This window comes from Phragmites australis, chromosome 10 (genome assembly GCF_958298935.1).
Source record: "Phragmites australis chromosome 10, lpPhrAust1.1, whole genome shotgun sequence".
NCBI classification, from domain to species: Eukaryota; Viridiplantae; Streptophyta; class Magnoliopsida; order Poales; family Poaceae; genus Phragmites; species Phragmites australis.
In genome coordinates, this window is record NC_084930.1 from 21,059,974 (window position 1) to 21,074,350 (window position 14,377).

Consider the following 14,377-nt stretch of genomic DNA (forward strand, 5'->3'; position numbering starts at 1 on the left):
AAGGTCTTGTTGGAGAGGTTTTTACATCTTCTTCTCCTCGTCTCCTTTTTGGCTTGCTTGCATTGGAAAGACCTGTGACTTTCTTGATGGCATTTGAAGCATGTCACGGTGGACCCCTTCGTAAGCTTCTTCACTATGAAAACACGGTTATCTTGAGGAGGTTGGACATGTACTTTGCCCTTTAAACTCACCAAGTCCTTCTTGAGCTTCTCTACTTCTTGCTTAAATCATTATCTTGTGCAATAAAGTTGTTAGATAATTCTACAACAATATTCTCAACATAAATCTCATTACAAAGGGGTGAGCTAGATAAATCGAGTAAATCATCACAAAAAGTAAAAGCATCTACCTTATGACTGTAATTAAATAGAGATGTAGATTGTATCAAAGCGACCTTAGTTTGAGATTCAATGTACTCAAATTTAGCTTTAAGCTCTTCATGCTCCTTGTTTAGCAAATTGAATTTGCACAATAATTGTTCGTACTTAGAAATAAATGTAGCATGAATGTCATTAAGTGTATTGAATTTCTTAAGCTCTTTTGATTGTTTCTTAAGGGTCTTTTATTGTTCATTGATCAAATAAAGGAGTTCATCATAGGAAGTAGAATCCTCATCGGATTCATCGTCACTTACATCACTATCCATACCTTTGACCATAAGATACTTATGAGATAACTTGCGCGATGATGACTTATGTGATGATGACCTTGAGGAAGAGCTTTTCTTGGAGAGGAGGATGGTAAAGCTTTCATCACTTGAGCTTGACTCTTCGTCGTCGTCATGATCACTTCGGAGCTTGAGCCACCAAGACAAGGGTCTTCGCGTCTACGCATAATTGCCTTACCGTCGTTCCACACCAAGTCAGAGGGTCAACAAGCTTGCCGGCAAGTCACCAAAACTCCAAGGTGCTGACGTACCACTTGGTACATAGTTGGATCACTCCTTGATTAACTCTCTAGGCAGCACTCACCTAGCAATACCCTCTCTAGGCCTACAAGCACTAATCACTCTCTAATGATCCAGTGAAAATAATAGTACTAACACCAGATCATCCTGTGAGTACACTCTCACAAACTAGACGTTGGAACCCCATTGAAGCCTCTGTGAACACCGAACACACTGATGTGTACTTCATCTTCATCACCGGACTATCCGGTGAGTTATCCTGAGCCATCCAAACCTTTCCTTCTTTCTGTGTAAATTGCTCTGGTGTATTCATCCGGTGCACATCACTCCATCATCGGACTATACTGTGAGTTGTCTTTAGTCAACCGAGCCAATGCAACCCTCTCTGGAAATAATGCTCCGGTGTTGCACACCCTTCATCACCAGACCATCCGTTGGGTTAGACTTCGTTCTGCTTCTTTGCACTGTTCATTATCTGGTGTATTATCCGGTGTTCATTCCATTTACACCGGACCATTTACACCGGACAATCCGATAGGTTGAACCTCCGATCTTCAGGGGTTGCATCCTTATCTGGTAATAATGCTCCAGTGCATTCATCCTTCTTAACACCAGACCATCCAGTGGATTGAGCCTTCTCTTATTTTCTCCGGAAATGCTCCGGTGCAACTCCCACTGATTACTGGACTATCCAGTGAGGCTTAACCTTCATTTTTCATCACAACATTTTCTCTGGAAGAATTGCTCTAGTAAGAACTCTGCTCAAACACCGGACCTTCCGGTGAGATCTTCAGGCCTCTCTCCCTTTTGACAAATATGCTCCGATAAGTTCAACACCCAGAGCACTGGACCATCCGGTGAGACAAATCTTCCTGAGACTTTTCCAATTCAGTCCAACTTTGTCCCGACTGCGGTGGCTTCTTCATATATTGCATCCATGAGACCTACTAACATATATTCTAACAAACATGTTAGTCTCATTGACTATGCTGTCATTAATCACCAAAATCACAATCATCGTCTAATGGGGTCATTTTCGCTATACTACCACCAAGTGGGCATCGAACCACATATCCCCAATTACTACATTGAGAGTTTTCGGAATTTGTTTTGGATCAAGTACAACCACCTGTATCCTACCAAACTCATTCTTCAATGTTGTTTTCATATCAACAGATTGTGATGCACCAATCATATATCCAACACCCCATAGAACTGGCATATCTTCTCTAAGTTTTTTAGGAATATTGAAAAGTCGCACCCATACCTTTGGTAAAAAGTTACCTTCGTTAGGCCCTTGCCATTCATCAAACTAAAGTTTTACTCCATGCACCTTTATCTCCGCACTTCCAAAGGCCACAGTTCTCTGTAGGTCTAGACACGAGGGAAACAGAACCAAGAAAGAGTGTTCACCGTGTTCTTTTGGTTCCCAAGACCACTTTCCAGGTACCAATCTCTGCAGTTGAGCTGTGACCTGTGCGACGGACAATTGTCCGCCTAACATTGTCACGAAAGCGGTCTTGTTTTCTTTCTTTGGCATTTGGATAGGAGCATGTTGGATCCAATAAAAGCTCATTCCTTCTACTACGTAGCCCATAGCCTATATCACTGTCTTGGGCCCTTTTAAATACGGACACTTATGTGTTACATGGTCATTACTGTTGCAAACATCACAAACAAGTATTGTTCGGCACTCATTTGAAAGGTGTCCCTTGTGGAAACAATGGAAGCAAAATTTATCCTTGCCCTTTCTCTGGTTACCACTGCCATCACCCAACTCGACACAACTCACTGAGGTCCCATCGATCTCCCCTGAAGCAGTTGCCTGTCCATGATTCGACACTAACAACTCTGGAGAGGAAGTGTTCTGTTGAGCTAGTGGCGCCAAGGTATGTTGCCTGACCGGTGCCAAGCTATGAGGAACTAGATTGTAACGCGTTGTGCAGGCGCCTCGCCAGCCCCATGATGAACACCTCCAGCCCCATGATGAGCACCTCCAGCCCCATGGTGAGCACCGCCAGATCCATGGTGAGCAGGGGGTGGCTTTGTGCCCGCACCACCAATCAACTGCTAGCCTCCACGATACGCCCCACATCTGCCTCCATGTCGACCTCTTGCCTGGTATCGTGGTGCTCCATATGCTCCACAACCACCACTGAAACAATGGCTCCACCATACCCTGGATGGAAGTCTGTGGCCGCACCATGATAGCCGTCGTATCCTCCATAGTTGGAGCCGTAACCTTGTTACCTTGGTTGAGGCCGTAATCCTAACCACGATCGCCTCGGCCCGCCCCGCTGTCAACACCGCGACCCCTAGAGCCCCTCTCAGCACCCCCATTGACCCCTCGTCCATGTTCCATCACCCTTTTCACCACTTCAGCATAAGTGAGAGGGAGCAACGGAGGCAACTCTCACCGAGACTATGATGCGTGGCGCTGGAACAAACGACGAAACATTCATGTCCAAGCTTTGCACAGCTCTTGTTCCACGTCCAAGTATCAAATGTTTGCTGACAATTTCTTTCACCGATTTCTTCACATACAGTAATTTGTAGACAAATTTTAGTAGAAGATGATACTTTCTATTAGAAGTTTTGATAGAGTTGCTACCTAGTACCTTCATCGATTCGCTTGACAGTTTATTGGTTTAATCTGCTTACCCACCATTCCTCTCATATTTTCGATCACACATGGCATTGCCAAATGCTAAATACAAGGAGCATGTGGGATCAAGTGAGTGGCTTATTCTTCTGAAGAAGGATGTTCTTCTTTTGGACTTGGCATGGTCTTCAAAGTAATAATTTTAGCATTATGGTTTTTCTATATATTAGAAAAATTACAGAGTTATAGTGGTTTAAAGTGTTTTAAACAAAGAACATGCGGATGTCATTTTATTATGGTCAGATTTCATTCTTTAGAGATATCAATGCCTGAAGAATAAAAAGTTTGACGGGCGCATCTGCATATAAAATGGGACCAGAGAGAGTTTAGGATCCTGTGCTTGCGTAGGAATATGCCAAGTCCTCGGTCGTTTATAGCAATCGGCTATTTCTGATAGTGTGCAATGCACATCTGACAATATAATTGGAGGCAGTAACAAACTCAGTCAGGGATCGATTCTATCTACTACAGATGAGCAAATGTATTTTATTATTATAATGATATGTGACCTGATCTGTTTCAGTTTCAACACTACATACTATAGCTAGCAGTTGCAACTTGCATGAGAAAGCTTGGTGTCCTTGCTTAAGGACAAAAACTATATGCAGGATCAAAACCAATAAACATTGACATTACTGTGTTTAAACATGTGTTTTTAATATTGCTTAATATTTAATATTGCTGTGATTTTCATAGAGCATCATTTGAATCACAATTGGGGAATGAACATACGTACAATCCAGTTCCTCATATAATGTGATTCTGATACCTGTTATGAACCAAACTCTGGCTCGCCATCTGCAGTGTCGTTTTAGATCAATACACTCATGTCTTCATAAACATTCAAAAGGAAATGAAACTTATTACATCTCCCGAATGCTGCAAATCTCCATTCATTTTTTCTCAACAGAAGGGCAGGAGCTCCGCCAATCAAGTTCCCTGCTCAAATGGGCCGGGAGCAAGGATTTACAAACGGATTAGATTACAATGCCGACAAGAGAGCACAGCAAAACGCAAGCTCAACACATGGTATTAGATAGAGAAACCTCTCTCTGGAAAGCTCCAAATTATCTATGTTCTAAAAGTTACAGAAACCCTGCACCCTCTGGGGTTCATTCTATCTTCTTTTCCGAAACATTTTAGCTATGAGATAGACGTATTCGGTGTTACCCTCACAAACTTGCACTAGCTATCTAGTTAATAAAATGGCTGACTTTTGGGAGTGCCCTGCTCAAAGGAACAAAAATCATCACACTGTGGTCTGAACAAACAGATGAGATCGCGCTCAGAAAAAAACTATTATACCCAAATAAAGTACGAGTGCATGATTGGAAAAGAAAAAAAAGTCGAGTAACCTTGCCCCTTAAGCAAGCAACAGACCATGATGGCATATCTGAGCTTTAAGCTTTAGGCTACCCCCCTGCTGCGAGCATTCATAATATTTCGTAATGGTCTCTCTCTCTCTCTCTCTCTCTCTCTCTCTCTCTGATTCTTTTCCACACAATAGTTATTGCCTTGCACAGTCATGAGCAGATCAGATCAGCGAGGTTCTTCCCCTTCTTCTAGATACACAGACACCATCTAATAACATGGCATGACAAAGCCCCCATGATGCATCCTGCTTTTCTCCTTTTGTTTCCATGTTGGTGCCCACTTAGTCCTCCCCACATAAAGCTGACATTCAAACCTTTAGTTTCCCTCCTTTTTCTTCTTCCCCTATCTTCTCCTCCATCCATCAGCACTCCACACTACAAGTATTAGTACTACTAAACTGCCGAAGGCAAGTGACACTTCTCCATCAGCTAGCCTCCTCACTGCCCTCAATTTCCACTCGTCCCACTCATGCTCAAGTCAAGTGCTATACCATTCACCACCAACCGTGCCTCGTTGCAAGAACAATGGCGGCCGTCATGCCAGCGACACCGACGACGCCGATGACAACGACGGTGCCCTTACCTGAATACCAGGTGTCCGGCGCGGGCGCGGCCGTCCCGCGGCACGTCTCGGGCTCCGGTTCTGTGGGCGCGTTCTTCGGTGTGCTGGCCGCGGTGCTGGTGCTCACCGTGCTGTCCTGCGTCTTCGGCCGGGTGTGTGCAGCGCAGGCCGAGGGACCGGACGAATCGTATGACTGCACAAGGCTGGTCCGCCGGCGGTGGCGTGCGCCCCGGCAGCGTGTGCCGGCCGAGGCGGCGAAGCAGCTGGCTGCGCCGCAACTGCCGCTGCCTGAGCCGTGACCGTGATGAGGGCGGCAGCTCGGGTTCTTGATCTTTCAGTCCTCCTTTGCTGCCCTTGCAGGTTAGTATGATAAGAAAAAAAAGAAACAATAAAAGATACTATTGTACACCAATGTAATATTCTTTTGAACCTTTGATTTCTCGTAATGTTACTGTTTAAAAGTTGATTTAGCTTTCGGTTCTAATAGTCATTTTCATGCAGTAAGATTATAGTATTATGTTAGTTCCAGAACTTTGTTAATTTTGCAAGACTGGCTCATAATCAACAGCTGAATCTATCAGGAAGTGGTATTTCCACACAGAAAGAATTGCGTGTGCAGAATACATTTTCCAATCTTGCTTCAACGTTTTAATTGGCAAAGAATAATGATTCTCTAGGCAACTTTAACAGATCAATGAGTGTAGAAATGTTTAGAGAGAGGTACAAATGGAGCTATGTGGGCTCCCCACATTTGCCAAGCTATGCAAACAAATGCAACTCACAGAAATCTCTGAGGCACAAGTTAATAGAGCCAAGCATCCATTTATCATTCTTTCCAATAAAGCATTAAAGCCACTCAGATCAGAAGCCTTACCATTATTGTTTAAAATACACTTGAGACAGAGCAGTTAAGCGGGGTAAAATGATTACAGTAAGGTAGTGTTTGGTTGGACTAAGTAAACGCAAACCTTAAGGGAATGGAAAATCAGTGTTAACGCAAACGTTTGAGCTAAATACTTGGTTTGTTTGGTTGGCCTCCGTGACGGTAACAGTCTGAGCACGAGCTAACGGTACAACAGTGTAAAAGCAACCCAAAATCCTGGAAGAACGAAAGAAAAACTTGATGATTCCAATCAATTTGGCGCAAAGGCTCAAACTTTCTTGAACCAAAAGCAAGAAATCGACAAGGATTTCATATCAAATGCCACATAGTACATGCAAGCTCGAAAGGGAAAGGGAAAATTGACTAGTCTCTGGATGAACCGCTTCAACGAGATGGGCCGTGCCGCCTCCGCTAACGCCGAGGGCGACGAAGACGCGCACCGGAGCCTAGCTCATCTTGAAATGGCTTGATGTCGTCCAGCTTGGTGAGGGAGCGTGTGCAGCCAAACTTGGAGGGGCCAATGCTGAGAAACTCCAAGTCACCAGGCGCAAGGGTCTCCGCACCGCCGAACGCGAACTTCTCGGCTCCACCGAGTGTGTAGGCAGAAACCATTGCCACTGCATGGAAGGGGAGGGTGGCGAGGCAGCCACCGGCAAGCAGAGAAATGCAGAGGAATCGCAAGCGGTGGAAATGAAATGACGAGGGAGAGGTAACAAATTCTGATTACGCCCAATTTTGAGCAGAATAGAATTTGTATAGCGATGTTAATTACACAGGATCTGATTGTAGCCCCACTGAAACAAACAGGATTTAACATAATTGGTTAACGCTGTAATTGGTTTACGTTACAAATCCTCCAACCAAACACTATCTAAAATGAAATCCTACCATCTGGTTACAAGCATCTACATGTGTAAAGGAGTAAAAAAAAAAGAGAGGAAAGAAAGGAGAAAATACAAAGCCTTAAATTGGTAAAATCAACTTTACAGCAACTATTATCTTGGTCTCCTTGTGATCTATCTAAGCAAATTGTGCTTGTTCTATCATCTGAACTGGAAGAACTCCATGACACAAAAGAAGCAACAATCCAGGAATATCCCCAAGTAGCAATCATTTCAGTTGCCATCTTTCTGGAGACAGTATCCTATAAGCTGTACAAAACACAAAATCTACTGAAAAACTATTCCTGAACTTCTCGTTCTGCCTCCCTTGTTATTTGCATTGTCTTGCCATCACAACGAGCAGAAATACCAACCATCCTCTGCTGTGATGATATCCGATGTCTTGATGACAACTGCCTAGCCACTTCTGGATCTTCAGCCTTCCCCAAGTATCTTTTCCACTGTATCTTATTATGGAACATCGGGAAAAATCGGATCTGGATTGCAGCATAGCTAAAGTAAGGGACTAGTGTTGCCATCACAACAAAAAGTGTCACCAACCAATATGAAAGGGCTGGGGCCAACTGTTCAATGAAGACCATGTATGCTGTTTTTGATAACCCTGGATTTATGGCACCATAAGCCAAGAGGAAGAGGTACCATACAGCGATGCTGCCCCATATGAATATGTGCTGGATTATGGTGAAGTAGTTCACAGAGAGCGCCATTTGACAGTTCACAACCCATACAATACAAGTGTACATGACAACACCTAGGGCATCCAATCCTGCAACTTGGCCATTCTGACGGAATGCCTGGTCCTCAAAGGCAGCAATACAGAAGAAAAAGATCAAGATAGCATTCATAACACCATTAAACATCCAGCCAAGTATCCGGTGCCAGCTGAATAATACATTTTGCACGCCTTCTTGGTAGAGCTCCGGATACTGCATAGGAACAGAGAGAACAGGAAGCTAAGTTAAAATAAGTCAGTAAAATAGAGGGAAAACTTTCAGTCAAAAAAAAAGAGGGAAAACGAACATGCACAACTGTGTACTTTAGTCTTTAGGTCTTAATGTAACATGAAAGATAGTGTTTTCTTGATTTGTCCAATATGGCAGTGAAACTGTGACTTCCTCAAAACCCCAAAAATAGAACTTATCAAGGCATTCTGAGGTAAAGGTCCTTGGAGTAACTAAGCATGAAAACTTTCCTAATCAACAGGATCAAAAGCACAAAAAATTAAGAAATCTTATATCTCTAAAACAGAACAGAATTAGGTAGCTTGCACTAACCACAAGGGTAGAAAGCATACTTTCTTCAGAAAAGATAAGGTAGAACATGTTTCCATGATATTCTAAATTTGACAGGTAACATTTCCAATTTTCTCAAGTACTCCAAACAATTTGTTTCGTTCCCACAACTGTTAAAATATTTGACGTACCTGTAAGCACAGCCTGGCAGACACATCCTGGTCAAATACCCCCAAAGCAATGACAGGAAGGGAGGTGAAAAAAACATTATAGAGTGACAAGAACCAATCATTATAAGCGGGCTTCCCGGAGAAAGATGCAAATGCTTCGTACAGAAAGATAGTGACACCAAAAGTAACGTTCTTGTAGAAGAAATAGCATATCTGCACATCAACCCAAAATATAAATCAACAAAATACTTGAATTCCAAGGCCTGATTAATAGTCTAAATAAACATAAAGTATACCATCACTGAAATGCGCCGGTAACACCAATGTCCATGCACCAGAAGTAGCCGTTCCAGGAAGCGGAATTGGGCAATGGCAAGATCACTTGCCATGACAGCCTAGAATGACATACACAGGAACAAAGATTCTTTAAAAAAAAATAACATTTTATAGCGGGCACACCTAATAAAATTTATAAAGCATCAAATTAGTAACCTGCATCCCTTCAGGACCACTAATACCGACCCCTATGTCTGCTTCCTGAAGCATACCGACATCATTTGCCCCATCACCGATTGCGAGGGTCACTTTATGTGTTACTTCTTTAACAAGTCTTGTTACCTGCAGATGTTGCACTATGTTAATGTCTTTGCTTGTATATTTATAGAGTTAAAAATACTAGTGGAATACACTGAAAAGGTGTACGAAGTTAGTAAAACCAAAAATCTGACCAGTGCCTTCTGCTTCGGAGACGATCGGCAACATATTACTGATGCACACTTGATAGCAAGATCCAAGAACTTAAACTTGAGATCATCTTCCAAAGCATATGTAAGTGATTTACCATCAATGATTAGTGCGAAAGATTCAGAGCTAAATTGAGTTGGAGGTGGAATTTGTTCGATTCCATCCTCTATCTGATCCATAACCCTTCGCTTTGATGCCTGGAAAACCAACAAAAAGAATGTGATTATATTTTTTACGATGACATTGATTGCCTAGGGTTATCAATTAATAAATGTGAATGGCTGCCTTGTGAAACTACTCTTTCGAACCATTTGAGAGTATTGTTGCAAATATAGTCATTTGAAAAGTTGCAGTGTTTTATATGTAAAATGACTGTTACATGTGATGATTCAAAAATGAAGGTAATGTAATCATTTATTCACCTTGGCAATTGTTTGTTTATCTCCATTTTTCTCCAATGCAATGATGTCATGTTGTTCCAGTGTGATGATTATCTGTGTCATTCCTTGTCTAAGTAGGCTACATGCAAAGCTGCGGATGGAGAAGCACATGAATCAGAAAACGAAATAACCGTGTTGACATAAAAGGTTTCTATTTCAATGCAAAAATGCATACCCGATATTGATAGCTGTCTCCATCTTGTCACCTGTCAGTACCCATATCTTGATTCCGGCTTGTGCAAGCTTGTCTATGCATTCGGGCACCTGAATATAAGTGCACATGCATGCACATGAATAGGCAAGGTTCACAAGAATGCATACAAATAAGATGTTGTGGAACAAAAAGCTTATCCACAAAAAGACATACCCCTTTCTGGAGCTTATCTTCAACAGCGGTGGCACCAAGAAGAAGCAAGTCACGTTCAATGCTATCAGCTGCCACCTCAATTTGTTCATCTCTGTCGGCACTTACAGATGTTTTGGCAGTGTTGAATTTTTCATTGAATTCCTTGTACTCCTTCTCCTCCAAGACACGGTACGCTAGAACCAAGGTTCTTAGACCAGAGTCAGCATACTCATTTATGTGCCTTCTTGTTTCTTCTTCAAATTTTCTTCCAGTTGATGCAAGCCTTTTAAACATCACACTGTTCACATGGAGAAGACCATTAAGAAACCATGGACAAGAGCAATATTTTGACAGTGATCTGTGATTTGGAAATCTAGCATATATAGAGTACTGACCTATCAGCGCCCTTGCTAAGAAGTAATATCCTTCCCTCTGGTTCCTTGACTACCACAGACATCCGTTTCCTTGAGCTACTGAATTCCAAGATATTTAGAAGCTCATACTTTCTATACAAGAATTTAAAAGAGTCAGAAATAGGTACTAAGGATTAAATAACAAAGAAAGTTGCCTTTACCTTTCTCTAACAACATTTTGATTCGGATCCCGTTCACGAACAATTATACTTTTTCGGGTCCTCTGGTAAAACTCAAACCCTAGTTCTCTTGCTGCAATAACAAATGCAGCTTCGTCAGGGGACTCAGCTTCGTATGAAACCTTATCAGTTTCATCATCTATTTCAGGTATGCATGTGTGACAGATAGCTAGCAGCCGGAAAAAATCTCTTATAATATCCCTATTGGGCTCATGAACCCAGTTTCCATCCATAATACGCGGATCCTTGAAATTGAAACCTTTAACATGAGGACTGTGGTCAATTCTTTTTTCCTTGTCTCCATTTTCAATATCACCATCTAACCAGGCCCCTTTCCTCATAGCCATAGCTCTCTCAACTTCAGTGACACCCTGACCATAGGCAGTGCCAGCAATCGAACACTTAATGAACTCCATCATGTTACACGTTAATGTCCCAGTCTTATCAGATAGAATTGTATCAACCATACCTAGTTCCTCATTTAGATTCGAAGTACGAGCACGAGTTGGCTTATCTGATTCTTCATGATACATTTCAATATCCTGGTTGATGAATAGAGCTTGCAAGATCTTGACCATCTCAATAGATATGTATAAAGAAATTGGTATGAAGTAGCTGTACAACATCAAGGCTGTCAACAAATGAAAGAAAGATGCCAAAGCTGCTCGCTTCGGGTCATAGAAAATGGTTGTCGCATCTGGCCGAAGATACCACCGTTTGAGCTCACCATCTCTTAAGTCCTCTTTGGTCCAGATCCCGAACAAGACAGAACCAAGCAATGCAATCATGAGTAGGGTTGACATCAGAAGGTAAATAATTTTATCCATTTTCTTCTCAATCTTGCTTCTTTTAGATGGTGGATCAGTTGCATTTTGCATCGCTTTTGTATCATGACCTGTGAAGATAACAGTCCCATATACGTAGTCAGTGTTCCGTAGCTTTGAGTCTCGAAGAAGAAGCTGCTGAGGTGACAGGGGATACTGCCGGCCTTTCCATTCCATTGTACCAACAAAAGAGTAGAGATTCGCATTTGGGTCTTCACATTTGATTGTTTGTCTGACATATCTGAACTTTGTATCCTCTTGTAAATCCAATGTCACATCAAGAGCTTGTTTAATTTTCAAGTTTGTTTCACCATCAAGATTCATAGTCTCTACATAACAGATTCCATCCAGATAGTTAGACGAAAGCAGAATCATGTCAGCGGGAAAGAAATTATCCTTCTCCACCTTTATTACATCTCCAACTTTGATGTTCTTCCATTTTGTCTCTTCAAAATTGCCATTGCCCCTATGCACTTTGACTATCCGATTATTGAGCGCATGATCCTGGGTGATGGAATTACATAGATCAACTTAGCATACCAATAGCATGGAAAATTTACATTAAATATCCTAATTAACTAAATTAGAGTAATACAGTGAAATCTTAAGACTACTCTTAGTGCGGGAAAATCATCACATAAATCTGGACGGCATCAACGAAATGAAGTTCATAACATATTCAATTATGTTACACATTAATTCCCAGATTATCGTTACATATTCAAGAACGAAGATGGTTTCTTTTAATATTAAGTGCTACAGCTGAGACACAAATTATCGTTACATCAATACATCAGCTGCCTAGTAGAATGAACAACTGTGAGTATAATCCATAATGACATCGCATGGCTATATCTCCAGCATACAAAATGATCAAACTAAGAATTTAAGTTTCGAAACCAAAATACTTAATAATACAGCTCAGTGCATTCTTCAGAATTGGAACTCGTGGTTTGTATAAATAAGAAATGCATATCATTTGCCCAAACCTAGACGTATAGAGAAAGAACCCAGCCACCCCAACACAGAGAAAATGGAAGCCCAATAAAGAAATACCAGACTTGTTCCAATTCACTAAGCAGTATATGAAATAATCATTTGATTAATTAACACATGAGCTGGTTGAGTTCTTTTGAAGCACAACAGATATTTCATGAAAAAAATTCAACAAAGATTGTAGCTAGAACTCTAAGGGAAGATAACAAGAATGATACCTGTTGTTTCCTCCTCCAATCCTCAACCCCTTCTTTTGCCATGGTCGCCACAATCACGACGCACAGAGGCGCGAGCGCGCTAACTGCCGTGTAGGGCGCGAGCGGGGTCAAGGCAAGGATACCTGAGACCAGGAAGTAGAAATTGGCCACCCTCCTGAACTGCTCAAAGAGGGATTTTGGCAGGAAGGTGACCAGTGTGTACTTGGTCGTCGACACCTCATTCAGTGGATACTTGAACTCCTCTTCATGCTTATCGGGCTCATTGACATAAACAACCCGGGAGAACCCCGCCGTCCCAATCCGCGAGTGATCCTCGCTGGAGCCCCTGTGGCAAAGCGCAAACGAGTACAATGCGCTGAGCTTCAGCTGCTTGCTCCGCCGCCGCGCCATTCCTCCAGACTCAGTGAAATCACCGCACCAAGCTACTCCCAAACACCCCAAGAAGTCGACGAGGCGACGAAATCAAAGCTCTTGGCCACAGCCGGACACGCAATACGCCCCAAGCTTATTCAAACGTGGGAGGCAACAGAAGCCCAAATCTTGCTGCAGAAGTCAATCGACAATTCAGCACCCAAGAACGACCACCAGCAGAACAGGTTCTCCACTCCCTCGGAACAAGAGGAGCTCAGATTTGAGCAGGTTGCAATAAATTGCAGCTGCCCTCCCACCCCACCTCCACCTACCTAAAGAGAGCAAATAACCACAGAGAGAGAGAGAGAGAGAGAGAGAGAGACACACACACACACACACACCACAGAGCTGCACAAGACACAGGACAGGACTGAGCTCCAGGATCCCCAAGAACGCGATCAGGAGAGAACCTCCAAGATCCCGCCCTCCCGCCGGGGCGCCGCGCCCCAGTACCCCTTCCACCTCCGCCCGGCCTCGCCAACACGCCAAAATCGCAACTTGAATCGGCTCCACGGGAAGCCCCGATCCATGCGGCGCTCTTCTTTGTTGTGTCTAGGGCAACAGACCGTCTCCGATGGAACTTATCAGAGGAAGCAGGAATCCTGCAATGCGCCGCGAGGCCCCGGCGGCAAGGAAGGCACCTCGCGCTGGGGGTATTGCGTTGCCCTGTGGTGTCCCCCGGCGAATCAAGGGAAGGAAGGTTTGCGAATGGGAACAATTCGAAGTTTTGGGAAGGAGAAGGAGAGGTGAATGGAATGGAGTAGGCAACGGGGGATGCCGAATGCCTGCCGACGCAGGAGAGGGAGAGAGGTAGAGAGAGTCAGGGGACGTGTGCGGTAGTTGGTGGTGTCGCCGCCCGTCTATGCACCCCGCTTGTCTTGTCCGGGTTGGGGCTGGAGAAGTTTTCTAATGGTGATGGCTGGATCTGCCTCTCTGTGTCGCTCTTCCCTTTTCTTTCCTTCCTTACGCTTATTTGCTTCCTCGTTTATTACCCACTTGTCCATTATGATTGTTATTCTTCAATTCCAAAATATTTTTTGAATAGAAGAAATACGCAGACGCCCCTTATAATTTTGTGGAAACTTCATTTTTATTCCATTGAAATATGCTGTTTG

At 43.0% G+C, this 14,377-nt stretch overlaps 2 protein-coding genes across 4 annotated transcripts; one reads left to right on the top strand and one right to left on the bottom strand.

The window, feature by feature from the left end:
* Window positions 1-5,467: 5,467 nt before the first annotated feature.
* LOC133930153 (uncharacterized) lies at window positions 5,468-5,803 on the top strand. The gene has a single exon (XM_062376839.1). It carries the CDS (start codon window positions 5,468-5,470, stop codon window positions 5,801-5,803), a length of 336 nt encoding a protein of 111 aa, XP_062232823.1.
* Window positions 5,804-7,182: 1,379 nt separating this feature from the next.
* On the bottom strand, window positions 7,183-14,164 carry LOC133930315 (putative phospholipid-transporting ATPase 9). Of its 3 annotated transcripts, none has more exons than XM_062376949.1 (11): window positions 12,852-14,164; window positions 10,796-12,141; window positions 10,617-10,694; window positions 10,243-10,519; window positions 10,051-10,139; window positions 9,858-9,966; window positions 9,420-9,632; window positions 9,184-9,309; window positions 8,988-9,086; window positions 8,713-8,904; window positions 7,183-8,215 (listed from the first exon to the last, which is right to left on the bottom strand). In XM_062376949.1, the coding sequence occupies exons 1-11, from the start codon at window positions 13,239-13,241 to the stop codon at window positions 7,568-7,570; spliced, it is 3,567 nt and encodes a 1,188-aa protein (XP_062232933.1). In that variant the 5' UTR covers window positions 13,242-14,164; the 3' UTR covers window positions 7,183-7,567. The 3 variants fall into 3 exon arrangements, with proteins under 3 accessions (XP_062232933.1, XP_062232932.1, XP_062232931.1); XM_062376948.1 differs by having other exon boundaries at window positions 9,214-9,309; window positions 10,617-10,727; XM_062376947.1 differs by having other exon boundaries at window positions 10,617-10,727; window positions 12,852-14,163.
* Window positions 14,165-14,377: the final 213 nt, after the last annotated feature.